Here is a 26,739-nt window from a genome sequence, read left to right on the forward strand (position 1 = left end):
CAGATGCTTAAAGACTGAGCCACCAAGGCACCATCTAAATGAAACAATATTAAATTAATAGGTTAACTAATCTCCTCTTTCATTAGCCATTTCATAGCTGATGAGATCTTTTAATTCATTTCAGACATTGAAGACTTTAAGTGCTAACTCATTACTTTAGCCTTCAGAGTACATGACATTTTTAATTTATTTTTTCAAGTTTATTTATTTTTGAGAAAGAGAAGGGAGTGGGGGGGGGTGGGGGGCGGGCAGAGAGAGAATCCCAAGCAGTCGCCACACAACACAGAGCCCGATGCGGGGCTCAAACTCACAAACTATGAGATCATGACATGAGCCAAAATCAAGAGTGGGGCACTTAACTGACTGAGCCACCCAGGTGGCTCATGACATTTTAAAAAAATGTAAGTAGTCTTCTATTTGACAGAAGAGCATGAGGATTTTTAAGTATATAAAATACACAAAGTATTAAGCTTTAAAAATTATCAAATTATCTTCAAAAACTTGCATTCTTAAACCAGCAATAAAAGAGATTTAAGGAGTTTTGTTTGACATCAACTACCTTTTCTTCTAGAATAATGTTTTCTCTGCTTGCTACACTATATATAGGTAGAGTGATTTTAGGGGAAAAAGTTCCGCATATTTGCAATTCATTCCCATTCATTTCTCAGCAAAGACAAAATATATCTTCGATCAACAGATGTTTTATTGCAGAGAGTAGAGATCAATTCAGTTTTATTGTGGAGAGTAGCAGATCAATTTAGAAACATCTTCCTCTGAACATATTTCCCTGAACCCCAACCCATTTAAAAATGGGAAAGATTCGTTTGAATCCTCTACAATCCAGTGGCACACTCCAGGACTTTCCTGAAATCTTTATGAAAAGTTATTGATTACTAGAGGGTTAGGAATAAAGTGAGAAGGACAGAAATAAGGCAGTCTGGAGAGAATGATGCATGTTCTGAAAAAACTATCAAGTCAATAGTGAAGGTTCTGGACAAGGAGCAGAGAATTTGCATTTTGTCATTAACTGTCGACCAAACAATGGAGAGAAAAGCCAGAAATCACCGTTTGCATCTCTTATGCATTGTCTTATCACAATCCTTTCTTTTTAATATAGATACATTTATAAACTGGAAGCTGCAAATGGGGGTGGCAGCAGCCCTAGTGGTGATTACATTGTACAAACACCTGTATTCACACCAGAGGAAATCCAGCCTCCGTGTAATAGCACAGTACTCGGGCCTTATTCCATATTTGTAGCTTGGACTCCACCAGGTAAATAAATAAAACCTGTGTGTGTGTGTGTGTGTGTGCATGTGTATACGTAAAACATTTCAGAGAAAGTTCATTTGAGATAAGGATGGAAATGTCTGAATTTAGTAAATGAGAAGGAAATAATCTGTCTCCTGGGTAAATATAAACAGAATAATCTAAACCACATTGCTGAGTCTATACATATGTAAGTATATGCATACATACATATAGATGCAGATGTAGATATGTAGATAAAGAGACCTAGATACCTAGATATATACTTTCTATCAAAGTAATACTTTCTTTCAAGTACTCAAATCTGTCTCCTTATTTAAATGTATATCCAAGGTAAGTCGTATAGGCCTGAATGACCTAAACATTCATTCTACAGGACTTCCTAGATTGGATCATTGATGTTATATGATCTGGTCTTCATTACAGCAGTGAATAAGGAATTCAGAAAGACAACAGTCTACTCTATCCATGTCCCTCAGGTTGTGACCAATTATGGTAGCTGAGTTTTGCCTCTCTGAGCTGTATAGCCTCCATTGTGCCATTTAGTCACTAGCGACTTGCTTTTGTGGTTTAGTGTGTTATCGTATTTTGACGTAAGCATCATCTTCAGGTACAAATCTGATTGCATTACTGTGAAGTAAGGATTAAAGGGAAATCTCTTTGACCTGTCTTTAAACATAAGGAACATAGGGAAATTTTGTTTAAGTACAATGTGAAATGCATTAAAGTGTTAAATTCACTTCAAAATATGTGATTTATATTTAATATCTAATCATTAGATAAAATTGACACAAATTTCTATTGTCTCCATCAGAATAACATACACTGAAAATAATTGGTTAACAGCCATGTTGACCGTCGGTAGGTCCATTCCACAAAATAATTAGCATTTTTCATTTACTTGAACAATTATCTCTATCAAAACAAAAGAGTTAAGCTGGCATTTGGAAGAAAAGCTTCCAAATTCATTCTATGTGGGCAGCATTACCCTGATACTAAAACAAGATAAAGGCACCACAAAAAAGATAACTGCAGGTCAATATCTGGTCTGATGACCAGAGATGCAAAAATCCTCAACAAAATACTAGTAAACTGAATCCAACAGTAAATTAAAAAAATCATTCACCACAATCATGTGGGATTTATTCCTGGGTCACAAGGTTAGTTCAATATTCATAAATCAATGTGATACATAACGTCAATAAAGAAAGGATAAGAACTATATAATCATTTCAATAGATGCAGAAAAAGCATTTGACAAAGTACAGCATCCATTCATGATAAAAACCCTCAACAAAGTAAGTTTAGAGGGAACATACCTCAACATAATAAAGGCCATATATGAAAAACCCACAGCTAACATCATCCTTAATGTAGAAAAACAGAACTTTTCCCCTAAAGTCAGGAACAAGACATGGATGTCCACTCTCACCACTTCTATTCAACATAGTACTGGAAGTCAGAAAGTTGCAGGATACAAATCAATGTACAGAAATCTGTTGCATTTCTATACACCAATAATGAAGCAGCGGAAAGAGCAATTGAGAAAAAATCTCATTTGCAATTTCACCAAAAATAATAAGATACCTAGGAATCAATCTAACCAAAGAGGTGAAAGACCTGTATTCTGAAAACTATAAAACACTGATGAAAGAAATGGAAGACAATATAAAGAAATGGAAAAACATTCCATGCTCATGGATTGGAAAAATAATATTGTTAAAATGTCTATACTACCCAAAGTAATCAATACATTCAATGCAATCCCTATTGAAATACCAACAACAGGGGCACCTGGGTGGCACAGTCGGTTAAGCGTCCGACTTCAGCCAGGTCACGATCTCACGGTCCGTGAGTTCGAGCCCCGCGTCGGGCTCTGGGCTGATGGCTCAGAGCCTGGAGCCTGTTTCCGATTCTGTGTCTCCCTCTCTCTCTGCCCCTCCCCCGTTCATGCTCTGTCTCTCTCTGTCCCAAAAATAAATAAACGTTGAAAAAAAAAAAAGAAATACCAACAACATTTTTCACAGAACTAAAAGAAACAATCCTAAAATTTGCATGGAACTACAAAAGACTCTGAATAGCCAAAGCAATTTTGAAAAAAAGAAAGAAAAGCAGAGGCATCACAATTTCACTTTGTTATATTGGAAAGCTGTAGTAATCAAAACAGTGTGGTACTAGCACATAGATCAATAGAACAGGATAGAAAACCCAAGGAAAAAAACACAATTACATGGTCAATTAATCTTCAACAAAGAAATGGTGTTGGGAAACAAATGGTGTTGGGAAAACTGGACAGTAACATGCAAAAGAATTAAACTGGACCACTTTCTCACACCATATACAAAAATAAATTCAAAATGGATTAAAGACCTAAACATGAGCCCTAATATCATAAATATCTTAGAAGACAGCACAGGTAGTAATTTGTCTGACATCAGCTGTAGCAACTTTTTTCTAGATAGGTCCCCTGAGGCGAGGGAAGCAAAAGCAAAAATAAACTATTGAGACTTCATCAAAACAAAAAGCTTCTACACAGCAAAGAAAACAAACAAAACTAGAAGGCAACCTGTAGAATGGGAGAAGATATTTGCAAATGGCATATTCAATAAAAGGTTAGTATCCAGAATATATAAAGAACTTATAAAACTCAACACCCAAAAAACAATCCAATTTTAAAAATGGGCAGAAGATATGAACAGACATGTCTCCAAAGAAGACATACAGATGGCCAACAGACACATGAAAAGATTCTTATCAACACTTATCATCAGTGAAATGCAAGTGCAGTTATCACCTCACACGTCAAAATAGCTAAAATGAAAAACACAAGAAACAACAGTTGTTGGCACAGGTGTGGAGAAAGGCAAACCCTCTTGCACTGTTGGTGGGAATGCAAACTGGTGCAGCCACTGTGGAAAACAGTTATGGAGGTTCCTCGAAAGTTAAAAATAGAACTACCCTAAGATCCAGCAATTGCATTATCCGGTATTCAACCAAAGAATAATACATCACTAATTCAAAGGAATATATGCACCCCTATGTTTGTAGCAGCATTATTTACAATAACCAAGATATGGGAGCAGCCCAAATGCCCATCAGTCCATCAATTGATGAATGGATAAAGAACGAATGTATATATATTGTCCATCCATAAAAAAAGAATAAAATCTTACCATTTGCAATGACATGGATGGAACTAAAGAGTATAATGCTAAGTGAAATGCCAGTCAAAGAAAGACAAATACCATATGATCTCACTCAGATGTAGAATTTAAGAAACAAAACAAATGAGCCAAGGCAGGGATGGGGGTGGGGGTGGAGAAAGAGAGAGAGAGAGAGAGAGAGAGAGAGAGAGAGAGAAACCAAGAAACAGACTACTATAGAGAACAAACTGATGGTGACCAGAGGGGGAGGTGGTGAGGGACGGGTTAAATAGGTGATGGGGATTTGGTTTTTTTTTGCAGGTTGAAATCGTTTTATAAGATATAAATCTATGATTATGCAACATTTCTATTATTTTTTTTCTTTTTAAGATGACTACTTTTTATTTTTTAAAATTTACATCAAAATTACCGTATAGTGAAACAATGATTACAGGAGTAGATTCCTTAATGCCCCTTACCCATTTAGCCCATTTCCCCTCCCACAACCCCTCCAGTAACCTTCAGTTTGTTCTCCATATTTATGAGTCTCTTCTGTTTTGTCCCCCTCCCTGTTTTTATATGAGTTTTGTTTCCTTTTCCTTATGTTCATCTGTTTTGTCTCTTAAAGTCTTCATGTGAGTGAAGTCATATGATTTTTGTCTTTCTCTGACTAATTTCACTTGGCATAATACCCTCCAGTTCCATCCACGTAGTTGCAAATGGCAAGATTTCATTCTTTTTTATTGCTGAGTAATACTCCATTGTATATATATACCACATCTTCTTTATCCATTCATCCAGCAGTGGACATTTGGACTCTTTCCATACTTTGGCTATTGTTGATAGTGCTGCTATAAACATGGGGGTGCATGTGTCTCTTCAAGACAGCACACCTGTATCCCTTGGATAAATACCAAGTAGTGCAATTGCTGGGTCATAGGGTAGTTCTATTTTTAGTTTTTTGAGGAAAGTGATGGAGCTTAATATGACTTGTGATGAGCACTACGTGACATATGGAATTCTTTACTCATTATATCATACACCTGAAACTAATATAACACTTTATGTTAGCTAATTGGAATTAAAATAAAAACTAAAAACAGGTAATATAGTCAAGAAAGTAACATACAGGCCTAATATATAAAACTTCAATTCTCATAAACCAAGAGCCTTCTGATGTCCTAACCTAAGATCAAAAACAAAAGGGCCTTAATTTGGTCAAATTCACAGGAGAAAATTTATCAAGAGCTTTATAAGTAAAGAAAAATGTAAGTCTCTCCAAGATATTAAATATAAATGATTCCATCCACCTTTGTTTTAAAATATAAATATACAACACATTAAATTAAACAACAGAAAGGGGGCACCTGGGTGGCGCAGTCGGTTAAGCGTCCGACTTCAGCCAGGTCACGATCTCGCGGTCCGTGAGTTCGAGCCCCGCGTCGGGCTCTGGGCTGATGGCTCAGAGCCTGGAGCCTGTTTCCGATTCTGTGTCTCCCTCTCTCTCTGCCCCTCCCCTGTTCATGCTCTGTCTCTCTCTGTCCCAAAAATAAATAAAAACGTTGGAAAAAAAAATTAAAAAAAAAAAAAACAACAGAAAGGAACAATCACTGGTGCCAGCCTGTGTCATAAAGTGCTATGCTCCTTATCTCAGTCTTAGGAACACAGATCTTCTTGAACTCTGTTCTTAGTTTTGATGGAATAAAACACATATCTTCTGCTGTGGAAAATGTACAAACTTGAATATCCCTTTACAGAATCAACGTCTCCTTGCATGGAACAGCATTGCCATCTCGCCATCTTTTAGCATATTTCTCCTTGGCATCTTTACAGTGCTGTGGTGCTTTTGTGCCATGAAGTAAAATGAGGCAGAAAAGAGCCAGTCAGAGACCAGATTTAGCCTATCAACCAGAGATTTCTCGGACTCAGACCAGGGTGTTCTACAACCCAAATTGTCAAAGGACAGTAAGAGAAAGTCCAAGATGATAAGCAAAATTAATGATTTCCAAGCCATGTGATGAGGAAGTTCCATGGCTTATCAAATCTCTTGTCATTTTAACATTATTATACACATAAATTGCCATTGCTAATCTGAAGACCTTACACTCCGTAAGGACCTGAAGACAACGGGTGTGAGATGAAAGAGAAAACCGGGATTCATAGCCCAGTGGTTCCACCTGTGAGCTGACTTTACACAAGTCAGTCTTTCTCCCTGAGTCTCTGTTCTGTATGTCTGTAAAATGGAAATAGCGATAGCACCTACACTTGGGTTGTTGCAAAGATTACAGGAGGTAATTTATATAACTGGCAGACACTGTGTAATGTTCTGTAAGTAGTGATGGTTCTTTGGGAGAAATTATTTTTGTCTTCAATTATTTATTTTGAAAATGTATTTGCTTCAGCATTTGCTAGGTTCCAAGCCCCCTGGTTTTAAAATGATAAAACTGTGCACTGCAGGATTGTGTTTGTAAATTTTTAAGACTTCTTTAGAATTTCCCTGCATTTTGTCATTTTTCCTTTGAATTCAACATCATATTTTTATGCTTAGGGTATAATGTTTCCACTCAGAAAAGAATTGTTGTGGAATAAAACACGCCTTCTGCTTTTTTAAATGTAACCTTAACTCTTGTCTACCTCAGGCTTTGTGGAAATTGTTCAGTCTAGTGCAGCCTAGGGGATATCATAGAAATGCCTCACACACTAACTCTGACCATGTAACCAATGGTTAAAAAATCTATAATATCCAGACCTGTCAATCTTTTAGTTTCAGATGCACAAAATCCATTACAGAAACCCTGTAATATATGGAAAGATTAAAATCTTAAATTAAAGTTTTTCCTGGTGCCTAGAAGGATTTTGAACTCAGTAAACAGGCAGATGATTTTGACTTGTGTATAATCTACAGTTGATTTTACTGGAAACTACCTCATGCTGTGTTTTGATTTGGATAATAAAAACATTTTTCTGTTTCTGAATAGTCACAAATATATGTCTTAAACAGAAAGAAAACAAACTTGTTATAACCAGAGGTTGTTTATTTGCTCACAATCAAGAGCTTTCTGGGTATTCACCATACCCCCCTGCCATTACAAATGATGACATCATAAGCGGAACTGAAAAAAATGGCTAAACATTCCATCCCTATAGTTCCCAAATCTGAATGAACATTAGAATCACCCAGAAACCTTTTGCAAAGACCAATTCTCAACCCCAAGTTTACTGAATAAAAGTCTCTGGGGATGAAGTTAAGAAATCTAGATTTTTTTTTAAGTTCCCCTGATGATTTTGATGTGCTTCAAATTTAGTAGTCATGAATCATACACCAAGCAAAAGTGGTCAGTTACAATATTTCTTTGAAAACATGAATCAAACCACTTTCTCTTGAATGTGCAAACCCAAAATGGTGGTTCAGTTAACTGTTTTTTTTTTTTTTTACACGTATTTTGTTTTGTGGTCAGTGTGAATAGAGTGACTTTACACAGGTAAGTTGCTGGGGGAAAAAAATGTCTATGCGGCTGCTTGGCAACAGAACATTACCTAGGCAATTAAGTGTGTTTTCAGCTTATAAATTATTGTTTCGGGGCGCCTGGGTGGCGCAGTCGGTTAAGCGTCCGACTTCAGCCAGGTCACGATCTCGCGGTCCGTGAGTTCGAGCCCCGCGTCGGGCTCTGGGCTGATGGCTCAGAGCCTGGAGCCTGTTTCCGATTCTGTGTCTCCCTCTCTCTCTGCCCCTCCCCTGTTCATGCTCTGTCTCTCTCTGTCCCAAAAATAAATAAACGTTGAAAAAAAAAATTAAAAAAAAAATTATTGTTTCAATGATATCTATAAATTAAGTCTTAATACATGTTTATAAATCCTACCAGAAAAGGAAGTGAGGCCCTGGGAATGTGTGAGAATATTCAGGGGAAGTATAATTGAAACACTATTGACAAATATCATTTATATGCATAGTATCACTTGTTTATATTTGCCATTTGTTAAATTTCTAGTATATGCCAAACACTTTGATAAGCACTTTCCTTGCTTTACCTCAGTTAATACTCATGCAAACTCTGGGTGACAATATCATTATCTCCATATTAAGATAAGAAATTTGAATCTCGGGGCACCTGGGTGGCTTAGTCCGTTAAGCGTCCGACTTCAGCTCAGGTCATGATCTCACGGTTCATGAGTTCGAGCCCCACATTGGGTTCTGTGCTGACAGCTCAGAGCCTGGAGCCTGCTTCAGATTCTGTGTCTCGCTTTCTGCCCTTCCTCCGCTCATGCTGTCTCACTCTCTCTCAAAAAGAAATAAACATTAAAAATTAAAAAAAAAAGAAAGAAAGAAATTTGAATCTCAAAGAAGTGATATGATATACTCAAGGTTACACAGCAGAGCCGAGATCCAAATTCAGGTCTGTTCTCTACAACTGCCTTGCGAATGCAGTCTCTGCGTGTCTTTGGCTTAACTCTGAGATCCAAATCAAACTTTTTATTTATTGCCCAACGTCTTTCAGATTTGGGATACAGCAGCTCTGCTCTTTGAAATAGTAGCCCAGAGGGCCAAGCAACAGAGCTAGGTGTTGGCAAAAACCAAATGTTTTTGGCTGGAAATGTCAAGATCAGAAGAATTAATTGTGGAAATGGTGAGCCCCTAAAGGGAAAATATCTACCTGGCAATAGTTTTCTCCTGTGGCGTGAAGGAGCTAGTAACCAGAAGTCTTTGCCTATCAATCCAAAAGTCCAGGAAGAATAGACATGACTTAGCAAAGCCAGATTCCAAATGCAGAAAGATTTTAGTAAGGTGGGAGAGGGAGTCATTTCTCAAAAGTCCACAAAAAGAACATTCAAATACTATTTTAAAACCTTGGTAGACATTCTCTTACCTTCCAGTAAACCCCGGTTCCCTTTCATATCATTATTACTTGATAAGATAAATGTCAGTAGTAAGATTATCAAAATACTTCAATTGCAAGCTCTAGAAAATCAAGATTTCTACTCTTTTGTATATCATTTGTACCTCCAAATCAGATGGTGCACAAATAGCATATCTTTATAAAATGTTTGCTGAATTAATGAAAGAACAAATAGTGAGTAAGCTTCTAATATTCATCATTCAGTTGAGTATAAATAAATTTTGGACTTTCTGCTGCTTAAAATTAGTCAAACACTTGGTTTCCTTTAGAAGCCTATCCCTCCCTCCACAGTAACTCAACCTCAAACACACATGGACATGCACAAATACATATTTGTATATTCACACATACACAAATACATACATCTTCTTTAAAGACAAACAGGACACATACACATATTTTCCAAATGCTGTATGTCATCTTCTGGATACCTATCTTTTTTTCCACTTATTTCTGAAAAGGAAATCCTGGTTTCTAGGTGGAACGGGGTCAACCATTTAATTTTTCTGGGGCCTTGGGCTAGTTGCACAGTGTCTCTGAACTTCAGGTTTCTCATCTGTGAAAGGGGATATTAAATGCTTACCTTGTACTGCTGTTATGCAAAGTCAGTGAGAGAGCATGGGTAAGCATTTAGTGGGCACTACCTGGATGCTGGCTATTATTATTCAAGCTACAGATGTCAGCCACACTAGTTTATCCCTAACCATTCCTTCTCACCTTTTACCAGCTCCTGACCTCAGGTCAGGACTTACACATTCATATTAAATACAGCAAAGGATATATGTTCAACTAATGGGTAAAAAATCATAGAAAATGAAGAAGCAAATATTTCATGTAACATAAATGGTTTACTCAGAATAAGAATAGAGATATTCCTGCTGTTTCAGAAACCAAACATTCAAAATTATTTAAACCCTGAAGGTAATAATGAGTCTTTCTAATTTATCAAGGTGATGACTATATTTTGAACTATTCTAGCCCTTCATCATGTTCTAATTAACAATGTCACCGCATCCAACACACTTTTCTCACTAAAGATTGTGTTATTTGGGTTTCATGCATAATATCAAAATACTGGTTCTTGTCCATTAACATTCATCTCTTGGTCCATTAAAGAAAAGAATTAGCAACAATTCTTCTATGAGAAATCATTTCAATTAACATTTCTTAGAAATAAAAAGATATTGGTTAGGAATAAAAATGCTTTTTATTAACAGAGTTTTGATAAAGGGTATTTAGGCACAATATAGTGTATCCACAGACATTAGGCATCTTGGTGGTCAGTTAGCTCATCAACAGCAGTGTATTAGATCAGTTACTAGCCATTTAAAGCCAAAATAGGCATTAAGCTTTCTAAAAAATTTACATCACATTAATTGGGATTCAACAATAACAATTATTTCAATTTTCTTATAAGTGCAAAACCCAAGCTGAACTTCAGAAGAAAGTGTAAATCTCGTTTCAATGATTTACATTTTATGTAGAAGAGTGTTAAATCCGTCTTTTTTCAGCTAAACTGAGGTATAATTGACAAATGAGATTATAATATATTTAAAAAGTACAATGTGGTGTTTTGACATATATACATTGTGAAAGGATTCCCACCATTGAGTTAATTAATGCATCATCTCACATATTTATTTTTTGTCTTTTTGGTGAGAATACGAGTTCTACTCTCTTAGCAAATTTCAATTATACAGTACTGTATTGTCAACTATAGTCACCATGTTATATCTTGGATCCTCTAACCTTATCCATCTTATAAGTGTAAGTTTGTACCCTTTTACCAACTTCACCCTATTTCCCCCATCCTCCAGTCCCTGGAAACTGCCATTCTACTTCGTTTCTAGGAGTTTGATCTTTTTTAAGATTCCACACATAACTGATACCATAAAGTTATTGTATTTGTCTGGCTATTTCACTTAGCATAATGCCTTCCAGTTTCATCCATGTTGTCACAAATGGTAGTATTTTCTTCCTTTTTTAAGGCTGAATAATATTCCTGTGTGTGTGTGTGTGTGTGTGTGTGTGTGTGTGTGTATTACATTTTCTTCATCCATCCATGGATAGGCACTTCAGTTGTCTCTGTAACTTGACTATTGTGAATAATGTTGCAATGAACATGGGAGTATAGATAGCCCTTGAGATAATTATCTCATTTCCTTTGGCTATATACTCAGAAGTAGAATTCCTGGATCATATAGTAGTTCTATTTTTAATTTTTTGAGGAACCTCCTTTCTGTTTTCCATAGTAAACTGGAAATATGAGTTTGCATTCCTACCATCAATGTACAAACATTTCTTTTACTTTACATCTTCACCAGTATTTGTTATCTTTTCTCTTTTTGATAATAGTCATTCTAACAGGTATGAGATGGCATCTCATTTTTCATTTGCATTTCCCTAATCATTAAGGATGTTGAGCACATTTTCATGTGCCTGTTGGCCATTTGTCTGACTTATTTGGGAAAAAAATGTCTATTCATAGCCTTTGTCCATTTTTTAATTAGTTCATTTGTTTTTTGTTATTGAGCTGTATGAGTTCCTTATATATTTTGGATATTAGCCCCTTATTAGATGAATGGTTTGCAAATACCTTCTCCCATTCCACAGGTTGACTTTTCCTTTTGTTGATGGCTTCCTTTGCTGTGCAGAAGGCTTGTAGTTGATGTGTCACACTTGTTGAGTTTTTTATTTTGTTGCCTTTGCTTTTTTTATTTAATGAATTACTTGCTTTACTGAGTTCTTATATGTAGTAGACATTTTTCTCAGAAATTTACATGTATCTCATTTAATGCTTTTAACAACCTAATATAGTATACCCTATTGTTTTGCCCATTTTACTAATTAGAACAAATCAATATAGATATTACCAAATTTTGTAATCTGGGTTATTTTACACGTAGGTGTTAGAACCAACCCACAATGGATCTGACTCCAAATTCTGTAGTCAAAATTACTGTTATATTTTCTCAGCATTTTTCTACATAAACAGTGCCCAGTGCAGAAAGCAAATGATTTTTTTCTAACTTCTACTATGATCCAGTTCAAAAGCTAAAAAATAACTTTGCTATAAATATAGCAAATATGAATGAGGACAATGTAATTCAAGAGCAGCCCGTCCAATAATACAGTAGGAGTGTTTTATTTGTAGCTTAAAACTCCATGAGATATAACTCACTAGCCTTTGGGTGTATTGATTCCTGTCTTCATTTTAATGAACATAAGAATATTTGCTGAGCCCCGCTCAGGAGCAAGGCATAATGCTAGACACCCTGAGAGCTACAAAGAAGAATGAGTCATTGTCCTTCCTGTCATGAACCCTATTATCTATTAGGGTAGAAAGGCCATAAAATGATAAATATTATACAAAGTTATGTAAAATTTCCATATATTTGGAATGGATGTATGTTTAAGAGAGTCTTGTTTCCCTTCCAAACTTCCAAAAGGGCATAACCAAAATATGCCTACCAAAATATACAAGCAGGAATTTAGGCTGATATGTTCAGAGCATTACATAAAGTGCAACGAATGTTTTGAAGCAAATGCAGCTACCAAACCGAATTAATAGTTTTCCTCTTAGAATTGTTGCTGCTCCAGCTCCTAAAAAAAGATTTTTAAAAAGGATTATTTGATTGACTTGCCCCATTGTAAAGTATGCACCTGCTGTGAAATGAAGCCATGAAGAAAAAAAAAAAAAAGTTGAATAATTTAACTTTTTTATTTGTAAAGATAATCAGGGTTTTTCTGATTACATCTTAACTTCATAAATGTTAAATAACCTATCAGCATCTAGTTGTTGTAAATTATGAAAAGGAGCCTTGCAAGGAATATTAACCAACGAAATCCTTGTTCTTTAGTGAACAAGAAAATGTGTTATGGCAGCTTGTCATTGTGCGACTGGTAACTTTGACACCAAATAACAAAACTGCCATTTGCACTTAGGGTAAATTGGTTCACTTGAGCTTCCACTGCTCCTCTTGCTCTGACATAAATTTATGAACTCGGGAACTAACCAAGTCGTGTGGCTTCCCAGCTGACTTTAACAAATATGCCCATTTCATTTCATTTAGTCATCAGAATACCAGGGGGCTAGGTCGTTTCAGACTCATTGCAGATGGTACAGGGCTTCCAGGAACACAGGAAGCTTTCATGTCACAGTCCTGTAAATGATGACAGTGGAGGGGCCCTCTTTCCTAAATACATGTCAGTGTTTGACATGCTCACAGCTTCAAGGAGCATTTTCTGTTTCAACACTTCATAGGTATATGTAAAGGACATTTATTTCCAATTAACCAAGACGTGAAAAATACATTTTCCAGGTCCATGCCTTGACTGGCCATGTTTAAACCTAGACCAAGGCTATGTCTATATTTGAAATGTAGCAGAAGCGCAATTGTGTTCCTTGACCCCCTAGGAGTTCTGTCCTTCTAAGCAGAGAAGTTACTGGAAGCAGACCAGTAGCTATAGACTGAAGACATATGTCAGATGAATTGGAGAAAAGACTGTTCTAAATTACTGATAGAATTGAAAAATAAAACATCTTCATAGGAATACAGTTTGATTGTATCCAAGTATTCATAAAAAACAAAATTAGATAAAGTACTGTTATAAAGATATTTACTTGACAGAATATAACATTTACTTGTAATTGGAATAGAAACAATATAAAAGGTGAGTTCAGAGTGTTTGAGGACACATAAAACTTTGAGAGTCATAGTTGTGGGTTTCGTTTTGCATTTTGTTCCATTTCGTTTTGTTTTGCTGAAATGTCTGCCATTTATTCAGCATTTTCTATGTTGTAGGAAAGCACTAAAATGTTTTACATGCATTTTCTAATTTAATCCTTATAGCTCTTTATGAGATGGCTGTTAGTATCATCATTTTAGAGATGAAGAGGCCGGTGTTCATAGAGGTTAGGTAACTTATCAGAAACAAATAAGGGCAGAGGAGGGATTTGATCTGTTTCGTTCCATTCTGTGGTTTGTCTAGTTCAACATGAACGATGGAGTATTTTTCAAATGTGTGTTTGTCAAACTTTTCTATAAAATCTACCCTAGAAACAGAGAAGAAAGAATGAAAATGCAATCCCAGGAGGTCTAGTAATAGCCTAAAGCAATTACCCTAAGCTTGTGATTTCTTCAAGGTCTTGCTTTTTATCTTAAAGATTCATACAAATTTGCCATTGTATTCCAATGCGTTTGTCTTCATCCAAACCTTAGTGTGTTTTATAATTTATCATTAGGGGAAAAATTTGTTTTTTACTAATCTCTTTGGGTAAAGAGTAATATGCTGTTATATTTCAAGATACTAGGTTGCTCTGGAGAAAGCTGACCCCAATAATAGGTTCAATGTCCAGGCAATTCTTTCTGTCTTCATTTTATTATAAATATGTGGGTACAAACAGCAACCATTTTCCCCCCCACTGCTTTACAGACTACGTCAGGGTAACAATAAGGAGAAATTCCCAGCATGTGAGGTAGAATACTGTGCCATTCCGAATGAATGGAAATTTCCATAAACATATTTTATTGCTGAGATGTCCACCTGCAAACTGAGAAAGTCCCTGATCCGCTCTTCAATCTTTTTTACTACTTTGAACAACAATCTCCAAAGAACATTTTTAGTGGGGGGAAAAAGCCTGATTATACTGTTCTTTATTCTACCTCTAATACAGCACATAGGTTTTCCTTCTCCATTAATGAACCGAGAGTCTCAAATGGTCCCTATAATCAACTCTCTTCATCAACTCTCAAACTTCATTTTAATTATAGCAGTCTTGTTGGAAGCAGTAAAACCATTCCCAGTTTTGTCTTACAGTTCAGAATTAGGCCTTAAGAACCTTTTCTAAATAAACCCATTATGTGTATTCACGAAGCCATTAAAGAGAAAAATAAATTTATTTGAATTTTCTAGAATTAATCTTTGTCTTTATATCTTTTTCCTTCATGGAAACAAAATAACATAGAAATGCCTATTACTTGAGATTCAGCAGAAACGTGGGCCCAGCCAAATTTTCATCCTGTATCTATAGAAGATTACCCATGATGAATTCATTTTAAAGCCATAGTGAACAACTAAAATTAAGTTGTGTTTTGATTGCATCATGAGTAGGACTTGTTCAACACACTGATTTTGTCAGCGTAAACTCTTTCTGTTGTCATATGGTTAGTTCTGAGGTAACTTTAGAGTTAAAATGACTGACTAGTAAAAGTTCTAATCAGTCAATAACCCTATAATTTTCTAGTCTGGGCCTTTTTTGGAAGAAAAATCCATACCAAATTTTTGTGAACAAGGAAAAGTGGGATTCTGCTGGTTTCCATCACTCAGGCAGTGGGGCCACGCATTTCCCAAATTTTACGGGTCAAACTGATATTCCAGGAAGAGGTACCATGTTTGTCCTTCTCTTGAAAATACTTCAACACAAGTCCACAAACATCCAGGGTGTGTGTGGTTCAGTTTTGGAAACCTGCTCTTCAGAACTTTAAATATTCACCTATAATTTTGTTCCATTAGTGGGAATTTTAATTTTTCCATCACTTTTTTTTTTCCCAGACCTTGAATCAGTGTCCAATACCTGTTCTTTCTGGGTACCCATGTTATCTCAAAATTATCCTCTCCTTTTCCCCCCCAGTTGTCCTAATCCAAATCTCCATTACCAAGAGAGAGCATAATATAGAGAGATAAGCTTTGGTATCAGATGGGCCTGAGTTCAAGTGTGACTATCCCAATTAATCAATGTGCAATCTGGAACAAATTGTTTGACTCCCCCAAGCCCTGGTTTTCTCATCTTAAAAAAAAAAAAAAAAAAGTAATACAATTTACTTTACAATATCGTCCTGAGGTTTCAGTCAGTCAGTCAGTCAGTTAACCAACATTTGTTGAGCTGCAACTTTGTGCTGAAATCTAGGCGTTGGAACCACACTGGGGAGAACAGAGTCCCTGACTTTATGAAGTTGACATTCTGGTAGTAGTAGATAATGTATGCTGTCCTGCATAAAACTGGATTGCAATGAGATGGCTATTCTTGTTTGGGTTATGGCTGCAACTGAGTAAAAAAAGGCAGGGTCTACTCTAAAAATCTTACCCTAAGGGTTTACTCTAAGGCCTGTCTGTGCCTTAGGAAAACAGAAAGGAAACCCAAGAGGAACAGGTTTGGGAGTGGAAAATATAGTGATTCTGCTTTAGGCCTGTTGAGATTGAGGACTCTGTAAAGTAGGCTGTTGAAAATAGAAATCTGGAATGCAAGAGAGATATAAAGCTGGAGATAGAATTTAAGAATCAATGATAGAATAGCAGTAATTTAAGCTATTAGGACAAAGATAATTTAACGAGGATGCTCCAATTTAGAACAAAAATTCCCAGTCTGGGTTCAGCGGAATCTAGCATCTTTCCAGGAAACAACTCATCACTCCTGACTGTGATGCATATATCCTTCAGAGACTCCTTATTTTCATCCATCCTGCACCAAATCCTGAGAGCTTCTCTGGCTTTTACTGGCTCTTCCACTCCTTATGCATTGGGGGTATATCTACAAAAAACCTTCATTTTATTTTTTTAGACCTCATTTCTCAAGGGTTATTGAGTCCTGTTCTGTTGATTTCATTGTTTCTACAGCCAAGAGAAACATATTTAAGCACTACAAAGGCAAGTAATTAAACCCACAAATGTTATAAGCTATCAGATCAATGAGCAAGCTTAGCGCGAAATTCCCTTATATTCTTCATTCGAGGCTCATAGACTCTCCTTGAAAAAAAAAAGTCCATGTTGTTCATGACCAAATAAAACTTACAGGCATTTAATTATATGACTAGATTGTGAAGAGGCTAAGCTGACAAGACCTTCTTTCTTTAGGAAGCATTGTGAAAAATGACAGTTTTTGAACCCAAATTTCATATGTATTTAGGTCCATAAGTCTCCCTGACAAAGTGGACTGTCCTGACTCAATAATTAATGCACTGGGAATTCTCTAGGTAGACTATGATTTGGATACTTTATGGGCTATTATGTCAAGGATCTGTGTCAGACTGGATGCATACACAATGCCTACAGAAAAATTATTGTCACAAGCAAAACTGGTGGGGTTTTTTATGTACTTTAAGAGTAAGTAAGCCTAGCAAAAATATATGACACCATTTCTAATTCCCTTGTATTTTTTAAGAAGTGGAACGTGCTTTTGTTTTTATTTGCCTGTGGAGTATCCCTTTGAATAGAACTATTATATATACTTCATTTGTTTTTGAAAATGGGTGATACACATTGTTTTACTTCTGGAATATACATTCATGTAACTGTTCATTGCTACATTCAGTAATACTTAATTTAAACTATTTTAAAGATAACATTGCTTTTAAAAGACAAATATTTGTTGGCCATTTTGTATAGCATACCTTTGTGTTTTCTCTTTCTCTCTCTTTAAAGGGATCCTTATCCCCCAAATGCCTGTGGAGTACAATGTCTTACTCAATGCTGGAAGTGTGGCACCTCTGACCACCTCTGTTGGTTATCATCAATCCATCCTTCTGGAAAATTTGGCTCCATTCACACAATATGAGATAAGGATACAAGCGTGTCAAAATGGTGAAAGTCTTTCAGACACTTGTCCTGGGCTTTTATAAAAAAAGCATTTTGTGAAAAAAAAAAATTCATTAAAAAGGAATAGATTCTTAATTCAAATACAAAGACTAACATATCATGTCTTATTTGTACTGGACTGTTTACCCAGAAAAATCAGAGCCTCCCATTGAGTGAAGCATTATGCATTTCTGCACATTAAATCATGAATATTTAAATATATTAAAATGGTGGTTTTGCAAAGTCTTGTTTTATAAGGCCCTTTAAAAGAAAAACACCTAGGATCACATAAGGAATCATTGGTAATATAAAACGAAATAAATATTGTGAAATTTTCAAGAAAAGGTACTCAGTTTGGTTTAAGTTTTATTTGGGGGTGAGGGGAGGCATTATGTATAAGCTGAGTTACGCTCAAATGAATCTTACGTATTTTATGGTGCTTCCCTGAACCTTATCTCATATACGCAGCTTGTCACCCTGAGTTCTATGGCATAGGCTAGTGGTCTATGAAATCATCATCTATCTGAGTGGTCTTGAGGAAGAGCCTCCCTCAGTCCCTTCATCCATCCAAATGTTACATCATATATTGATAAGAGAAGAAAAGATGTAACTCGTATTGGTGTATAAAACATGTTGCTTCACCTTAAAGAGATGTCCCGATCTTATACTCAGCATGTGGTGGCAATCCCGTCTTACATGTGCTTAGGAACTTCTATTTCCAAATGAGTATCAGTTCCCATGGAGTTGGTTAGAATGAGGGGTCTGTGATTTTGCTCTGCCTCATCTCCAAACTTGAGTCCATTTGCCCACTTCTCTCTACAAACCAGACCAAAGCATTTTGTTTTAAAGGATGCTGCTTTCTCTGATCCAGTCTTCAGCTAATCAACATAGGACTATTTTAAACCAGTGTTTTCTTTATTTGAATGCAAAATCAACTTCTGCATCTCTATGTCTCTAAAACTATGCTGTGGAGATACAATATTCTTCAAATTGTTTGCTTGATTCCTGTGTGTTGGGAGATGGTAATTATTTCGAACTTTTGGCAAAAATAAGATATTCTTAAGAATAGACAAGATGTGCAGGTCACGCACACACTTATGGTATTCAACTATATTATCACTTTCTGGCTAGAATGACTGTAATAAACTAGAGAAACCACAGTTCAGACAAGCATAAGTATTCTTGCCTATGCCTCTATAAACTTGTGGTTACTTAATGGATTTTCCAGAAATGATTCCTTATTTAAATATACATAAAATATATATAATATAGTATATATACATATAACTATGTTCAAATTATATAGAGATGTATAGTACTAGTCTAAAATATGTGTACAAGTGTATATATAAAAGTCCAGCTAACATGAGTTCTGTGATCTCCTTACCCTTCTACATGCATATGTAACTCTTTTCGCCGCTTGACAAATCACTAAAGGACTCGTTTTTTTTTTAAAGGAAGTTGTGGAGTTAGCAGTGGGACGTTTGTCAAGACATCTGAAGCAGCCCCAATGGACCTAAATTCCCCAGTTCTTCAGGCATTGGGGCCAGCTTGCATAGAAGTTAAATGGATGCCACCTAAAAAGCCAAATGGAGTCATCATCAACTACTTTCTTCACAGGTAACATTGACTGTTACTATTATTTTAAATTATTGAAAAATGTGTACTATTCCAGGGCTGTAAAAGCAAATACATTTTCTGTTTCTATAAGGGAATGGGTGGGAATTCATGTTTTTGGAGCACGTGCTAGGATCTAAAATTCATACTGGAAGCTTGTACACATTATCCAAGGGGAAAAGCCACAGCTACCACGTGATATGTTTGTTTCGAGCCCTGCTTGAAGGATGAGACCTCTTAGTCCACATCAGCTTTACCTCTGATGAACTTATAGAGCGGTCCTCTAGAGGCCCACTGACCAAGAGAACACAGTCATCCCAGAGGAGGAACCATGTCTGCAATAAGAATTCTAATATTTTGCATCGTCTGTTATGTGGAGCTTGGAAAAAAAATTAAGTTTATTTATTTATTTTGAGAGTGAGAGAGAAAGCGAGAGAGAGCGAGAGTGCAGGATTTAGGGACAGGAAGAGAAAGAAGGCAAGAGAGAATCCCTAGTAGGCTCCATGCTGTCAACGCAGAGCCCAATGTGGGCCTCAAACCTACCAACCGTGGGATCATGACCAAGAATCAGATGCTTAACTGACTGAGCCACCCAGGCACCCCTGGAAAAACTTTTTATCCTCAAAACAGGGTCCTTTTTGTGTGCAGAAAGAACAGCTCAGCTCTGCAGATACCCTTCTGTTGGAATGAGTTTCCGTTCAACTGGCTAGATGATACTGGGATGTAGTAGATGGTAATGTAGCTTCTTTTCACCACGATGTGCAGGATTTGTTAAATGTATCCACCTAAAATGAAGAAAAGAAGGAAAGAGGGGGGGGAGGGTAAGAGAAGAGACAGAGTAAGGAAGGAGAGACAAGGAGACCATAGGCATTCTGGGTTGAAGTGTATTGTGCTCCCTGGTCCAGTCTTCATCCAATCAACACAGACATAGTTTTAAATTAAAGTTTTCTTTAAATAAGTAACAAATAATGAGGAGAAGAAGGAGAGGGAGAGGGGGAGAAGGGAGAATGGGAAGGAAAGAAAGAAAGAATGGGGGTGGGGGAGAGAATGAACGAGCAACCCCGAAGGAGGAAGAAAGAGAGGAGAAAAGGCAAAAAAAGTCAAGAAACAGAAACAGAGTCAAGGAGACAAAGAACCTGTCAACTGAGGGTTTGCTGTCTGACTTCGTCCCTTCAGGCAGCTGTAACAAAAATGGTATCAACTGGGGGGGCTTATAAACAACAAACATGCATTTCTCACGGTTCTGGAAGCTGAGAAAACACAAAATCAAGGTGCTGACAGATGTCATGCTTGGTGAAGGCCCACTTGCTGGTTCATACACAGCTGTCATTTCACTGTGTTCTCACCATGGTGGAAGCAACGAGGCAGCTCTGTGAGTCTCTTTTATGAGGACACCCACCCTACCATGAGTTTCCACTCTCATATCCCAATCACTTCCCAAATGCCTCATCTTACACCACCACCTCGGGAGTTTGGAATTTGACACATGAATTAGGGGTGGAGGAGATGTCCACAACTTAACCGTCTAAGACAATAAGGACACCATGTAAGGCAGGGACCAGCAGACATAAAGGATCTGCAGGCTGAAAACCCCTTCCAAAAGCAATGTATTCACATCAGGCAAACAGAGAAAAACACATTCTTTCCCAGACCCTCAGCCCTCCTCTAACATCGTTTGTTAGCATCTCATGTCTTCCCCTGTTTGGTCCTGTGCTCTGAAAACATCGTGAAACTTCGCTTAGGATCCTCTTGCAATGTTAGGTGTTGAAACCCTTTGATACAGGTCAATCTTCAGTCATGAGTGAGGGTTTGTAGGAAAATTATGAAGAGAAAGTATTATTGCCTTTCTGGTTATGTAAATGACACTGCCCAAGACAAACAAGCCAAATTTCTTCTCAGCAAACATTAATTTGAAGAATAATATTTCTGATTCAAATACACATGAACACGTAAAAATGGCTAATGCGAATTTACATTTTACGCTAAGCACATTAGTGCAGGCTCTAAAATACCCATCCTCTTGGAATAGTTTTCTTTCATCTACTTAATGCTAATTGTATGAGAAAAGCACATCAAATTCCTATTCTGAATAAAGGGAAATAAAGTATCTGTTATAGACCAGGACGTGGCTTCACTCTGTTGGTTTTGTAAATAAAGCTCATGATTACAGTGACTATTCCATGGCAGCCTTAGAGAGGGAAAACAGGAAATATAATGCAGAAAGCCCGCTTCAATGAAAAATACTGTAAATTGAATTTGACAGCATTTGATGGCATTTGATTATTCTAGTCACAGCCAAACAATGATATAAAGAGTAATATGAAACAGAATGTGTTACTGCCTAGCGGACTCAAAAGCAATAAACCTTCCTCCAATGTGACACAATCACTTCACAATCATAATTGTAGCCTGTTTGATACCTCTGAGTACAGCAGAAGGGCACTGACTGACATAGATACATTTTGTTTTTTATTTAAAGTGAAATGAAAATGGCGCACTGGGGCTCCAGATACAATCGTTATATTCACCTACATAGGCATGAATCACTTGGCGGTTATTTCAGCTGAAGTTTAAATGTGCTTAGACAACAACAATATCAAATTTTTCTTAGATAGCTGCAAAAAAAAAAATCAGAAATTTGTAAGGACAGGAATAGAATGTAGACACATAGCTCTTTTTCATTCTGGGACTACATAGAGCCCCTTATATAGTTATAGCCACAAGCCTGCAGTATTTCTGGGGAGGTTATGGCATGTAATTTCTGCTTCATCATTTGCCTCCTCTTTCTTCTATCGCCACCAAAGGAAATACATTTAACTCAAACCAAAGACAGGGTTTGGCCTATGCAGATATTTTCATTAAATTGCAGGAAGCCAACTTGCCAATCCCATTTTGAAAATACTTGTCACTCTGCTCTCTCCAACTCCCTAAAGCACGGCCCCTCAGTAATTTCCGTCTATTGTTTAGAGACTGCCTCTAGATATCATCCTATTAAAAAGTGTCTGTGCTCATAAAGGGATGTTGATGACTGGACAAAACAAAACCAAATAACCTAGGAAGGATATGATTATTAATGCAATTGCTTCTGTTCAGTTTACCTGTTACTTTTTTTATTTTATTTAGGCTACTTTGTTGACGAATGTGAGCTACAAAAGGGATTCCCACAGTAGGGACAACATTAATGTTAGTGTTTTTGCAAACTGTTTACTGATAGAGTATAGACAGGGCCATCTTGGGCAGTTGCTTTCTCCTCATAGTACATTTGGATTGTATAATAAAGATTTTTCAGTATTCCCCCTTTATCTTATAACTTTGTAAATGGCAAAATCCAGCTACAAAATCCGACTTCCATCTACAAAATCCACCAAATACTTTTTTTCTTAGGACTCTACAAAACACTTAAAAAAATGACCTCCCACCAGGCGCTTCCGTTTTAATAGAGACAAAATTGCATCAGGTTTATTCTCATAAACCATCTCTTTAAAGAAGTACAAAGGTTGATCGATGTGCAATAAGAAAAATATATATACAGTATCTTGGACTGTAAAAGTCAAAATGGATAACGAGCACCCCTTCTGAGTATTTAAACAGTAAGGTTTTGAAGGATAAAACCTAAGGTAGTTTGGCTGGATGGATAATATTGAAGAATATTCAAAGCAGGGAACCACAAGTAATAATTTTCTAGAATGGATGATTAAACTGATTGAGTAAACTAAGAAAAGAGTGTATTGACTTAAAAGTGAAGGAACTTTAATGTAGTCAATTCATTTTGTGTGGAAAGATAGATATGGAGATGGAAATAGATGATAGATAAATAGAGAGATAGATGATAGATACATACATACATACATACATACATATGTTCATATCTACTGTGAGATCTGAGCCCTGTTATGAAGAACTTTTACTATTATAGGAGATATAAATTTAACTAAGCAAACAAACAGAAAAAGAGAAATATAATGTGAAAAATATAAATATTTACCAGAAAGTTTATAAGAGAGAAAGATTCTTTTTGTCTGGAATATTTAGGGAAGACTTCATTCATTCATGGATGAAGTTGATGTCATTGGGACTTGGCCTTACAAAATAAAAATTTATGGGGCGCCTTGGTGGTTCAGTCAATTAAGCATCCAACTCTTGGTTTCAACTCGGGTCATGATCTCTCAATTCATAAGTTCAAGCCCTGCATCAGGCTCTGTGCTGACAGAGCGGAACCTGCTTGAGAACCTGGCTCCCTCTCTTTCTGCCTCTCCCCAGCTCATACTCCCTTTGTCTCAAAAATAAATAAATAAACACTTTAAAAAATAAAAATTTAGTGGTGATTATTAGAAATAGTTTGGTTGGAAAAAGTTTTAACCAGACAGAATATTACAAAGATTATTTATCCTTTCTCTATGACTTACCCAAGGCATATAAAATTTCTATCAATAAAAGTAAATACTATTAATTTTACTATACAAAATATTTCTGCTTTATTTTTTATAGTTTCCCTTACATAAAATGAATCATATTGTTCATGCTGTTCTGCAATTTTCTTTAGGGCATTTGTCTGCTCACACACACACACACACACCTCATTTCTCTTAATGACTCAACTATATTTTAACCACTCTTCTACCGATGGCAAAATAGGTGATTTCCAAGTTTTCATTACAGCAGCAATTTTCAAAAAACACCTGTACAATAAGCATGTGAAGGATTATTCTTAGTACTAGAAGTGCAGGGTCAAATTTTGTACATTTAAAATGTTTAGAGTTTGCTAAATTATCTCTAAAAATTGTATATAAGGTTTTTAACTCTGAAAACTGCTGTCAATAGTGGGTCTGATCAATTTTTCAAATCTTTGCCAGTTCAGTATTTTAAACGGCATGTTATTACTGTTTTAATTAAAATTGTGGTCATTATAAGTGAAGTTATTCATTTATTTTAAATATTTACCTGCTATTTGTATGTATGTGTATTATATATTATGCACCCTTAGATTATTGTCTTTTTTTGTTTCTCATTAATTTGTCTATGCTCTTTATATAGTAAGGAAATTCTCCCTTTAATGATCATATTAAAATAACACATCAATTATTTCTTCCAGCAACTTTATGGGTTCTACTCATTATATCTAAGTGTAGACTTGATTTTGTTTTAAAGAATGAGACAAGAAATTTATGCATTTATTTTTAAAAAAACTAGTTTGTCAACATTGTTTTATACCTCACTGACTTGAAATGCCACCTGTACAAAATTCCCTGCTATCATCTGGTCCATTTCAGAACTTTGTATTCTGTTTCATTTATAGTAGAGAGGATTTTAACAAGCAGAGCCTGATGGCAAAGATGTCTCTTGTGAATAATATTAATAGAATGAACAAAATTCCCAGTGCTGAAAGCATAGTGTTCAAGTAATGATCAGGCTTGGCTGGAGCCTTTGTTATTTGTAGGGTAAATTTTGACAGTTTGATGGTAGATTTTAGAAGACTTGAAATACCAGGCTAAGGAATTTAGATTTTTTATTTGGAGGTAATGTAAGCCATTGTAAGTTTGTGGTAAAAGAAACAATCTGATAAAGTGGACAGAGTGTGGCATTGGTCAACAGAAAGAAGATATGGCTTCCAGGCTCTGGGTCCACCACTTACTGGTTATGTGACCTTGGGTATGTCACTATAATCCCCAAGTTTCATTTTTATGTAAAGTTAGGTTAATAAACATAGAGAATAACACCCTAGAATTTTGTAAGAATTAAATGAAATAATGTATGTGAACATATTATGTTAAACATCAAGCATGATAAAAGTGGGAAGTCATCCTAGATGTACAATAAAGATGTACCATGCTGAGGGCGCCTGGGTGGCTCAGTGGGTTAAGCATCCAACTCCAGCTCGGGTCATGATCTCATGGTCTTTGGGTTGGAGCCCCACATCAGGCTCTGTGCTGACAGCTCAGACCCTGGAGGCTGCTTCGGATTCTGTGTCTCCCTCTTTCTGCTTCTCCCTTGCTCCCACTCTCCCACTCCCACTCCCCAAAAATAAATAAACATTAAAAAAAATTTTAAATAAAAAGAAGATGTACCGTGCTTTAGGAAGATGAATCTGGCAGTTACAGATATTTAAGGACAAGGAAGAAGATTCCTGATAATAAATGAAGCAGATTACACAACAGTGTGTCTAGTCTGTTTTTCCTTAAATACACAGAATTTTTTTTTACGTATATGTGTATAAAAAATGTCTAGAATGCTTAATACAAACAAAAAAAAGTTAACTATGCTTATCTCCCAGCGATAGGTTAAGCACAATCCTTTCAAATACAGATCTTCCTGGACTTACGAAGGGATTACATCCCAATAAACCCATTGTAAGTTGAAAATACTATCAGTTGAAAATGCATTTGATACACCGAACGAACCAAGCATCATGGTTTAGCCTCGCCTATTTTAGACGTGCTCAGAACACCTACATTAGCCTAGAGTTGGGCAAAATCAGCTAACACAAAGCCTGCGGTATATAATAAAGTGTTGAACATCTCATGTAATTTATCGAACACTGTACTGAAAATGTAAAACAGAATGGCCGTATGGGTACAACAGGATTGTAAGTATGCATTTGTTTACTCTGTGATGGTGTGGCTGACCGCGAGCTGCCACTCGCTGCCGTACCCCCAATTCTGAAAGACCACCCTCCAGCATACTGCTAGCCCGGGAAGAGATCGAAATTCAGAATTTGAAGTGCAACTTCAACAGAATGCTTATCACTTTCACATCATCATAAAGTTGAAAAATTGTAAGTTGAGCCATCATAAGTTGGGAACTGCCTGCACTTGTGTTGTTGTTGTTGTTTGGTTTTTGTTTTGGGGGGTTTTTTGCTCATCCATAGTTTCTAATTACTTTTCACAATGAATGTATCATATGGTGTGATAAAGACAAAATAGGAAATTCAGTTAGTCCAGATGCAAATCTAGCACCACCCTGTCTATGATTTTCCTATCTCTCTCTCTCTCTGTGAACATCATCATCACTCTCTATTGCAGTCAAGTTCTGCTTGGGAAAGAGAAACCACTACAGGCTTTTTTATTATTTTCATTTAGAGACACAGCACTCTCTAAATGGGAGGGGACAGAGAGAGAGAGACAGAGACAGAGACAGAGACAGAGACAGAGAGAATCTTAAGAGGCTCCATGCTCAGTGCAAAGCCCAATGAGGGGCTCAATCTCACGACCCTGGCATCATGACCTGAGCCAAAATCAGGAGTC

General features: G+C 36.5%; 1 protein-coding gene across 3 annotated transcripts in view; it reads left to right on the top strand.

Annotated features, from left to right (window-relative positions):
* Window positions 1–26,739, top strand: part of USH2A (usherin) — a 734,839-nt gene that overhangs the window by 604,285 nt on the left and 103,815 nt on the right. For all 3 annotated transcript variants that reach the window (XM_025927811.2, XM_086694483.1, XM_086694484.1), the window contains exons 58-60: window positions 1,118–1,275; window positions 17,729–17,887; window positions 19,339–19,501. In XM_025927811.2, the coding sequence (XP_025783596.2) occupies window positions 1,118–1,275; window positions 17,729–17,887; window positions 19,339–19,501 (480 nt within the window). The remainder of the gene's footprint in view (window positions 1–1,117; window positions 1,276–17,728; window positions 17,888–19,338; window positions 19,502–26,739) is intronic.

Source organism: Puma concolor, chromosome E4 (assembly GCF_028749965.1).
Source record: "Puma concolor isolate L17-30 chromosome E4, mPumCon1.1.hap2, whole genome shotgun sequence".
Classification (NCBI taxonomy): Eukaryota; Metazoa; Chordata; class Mammalia; order Carnivora; family Felidae; genus Puma; species Puma concolor.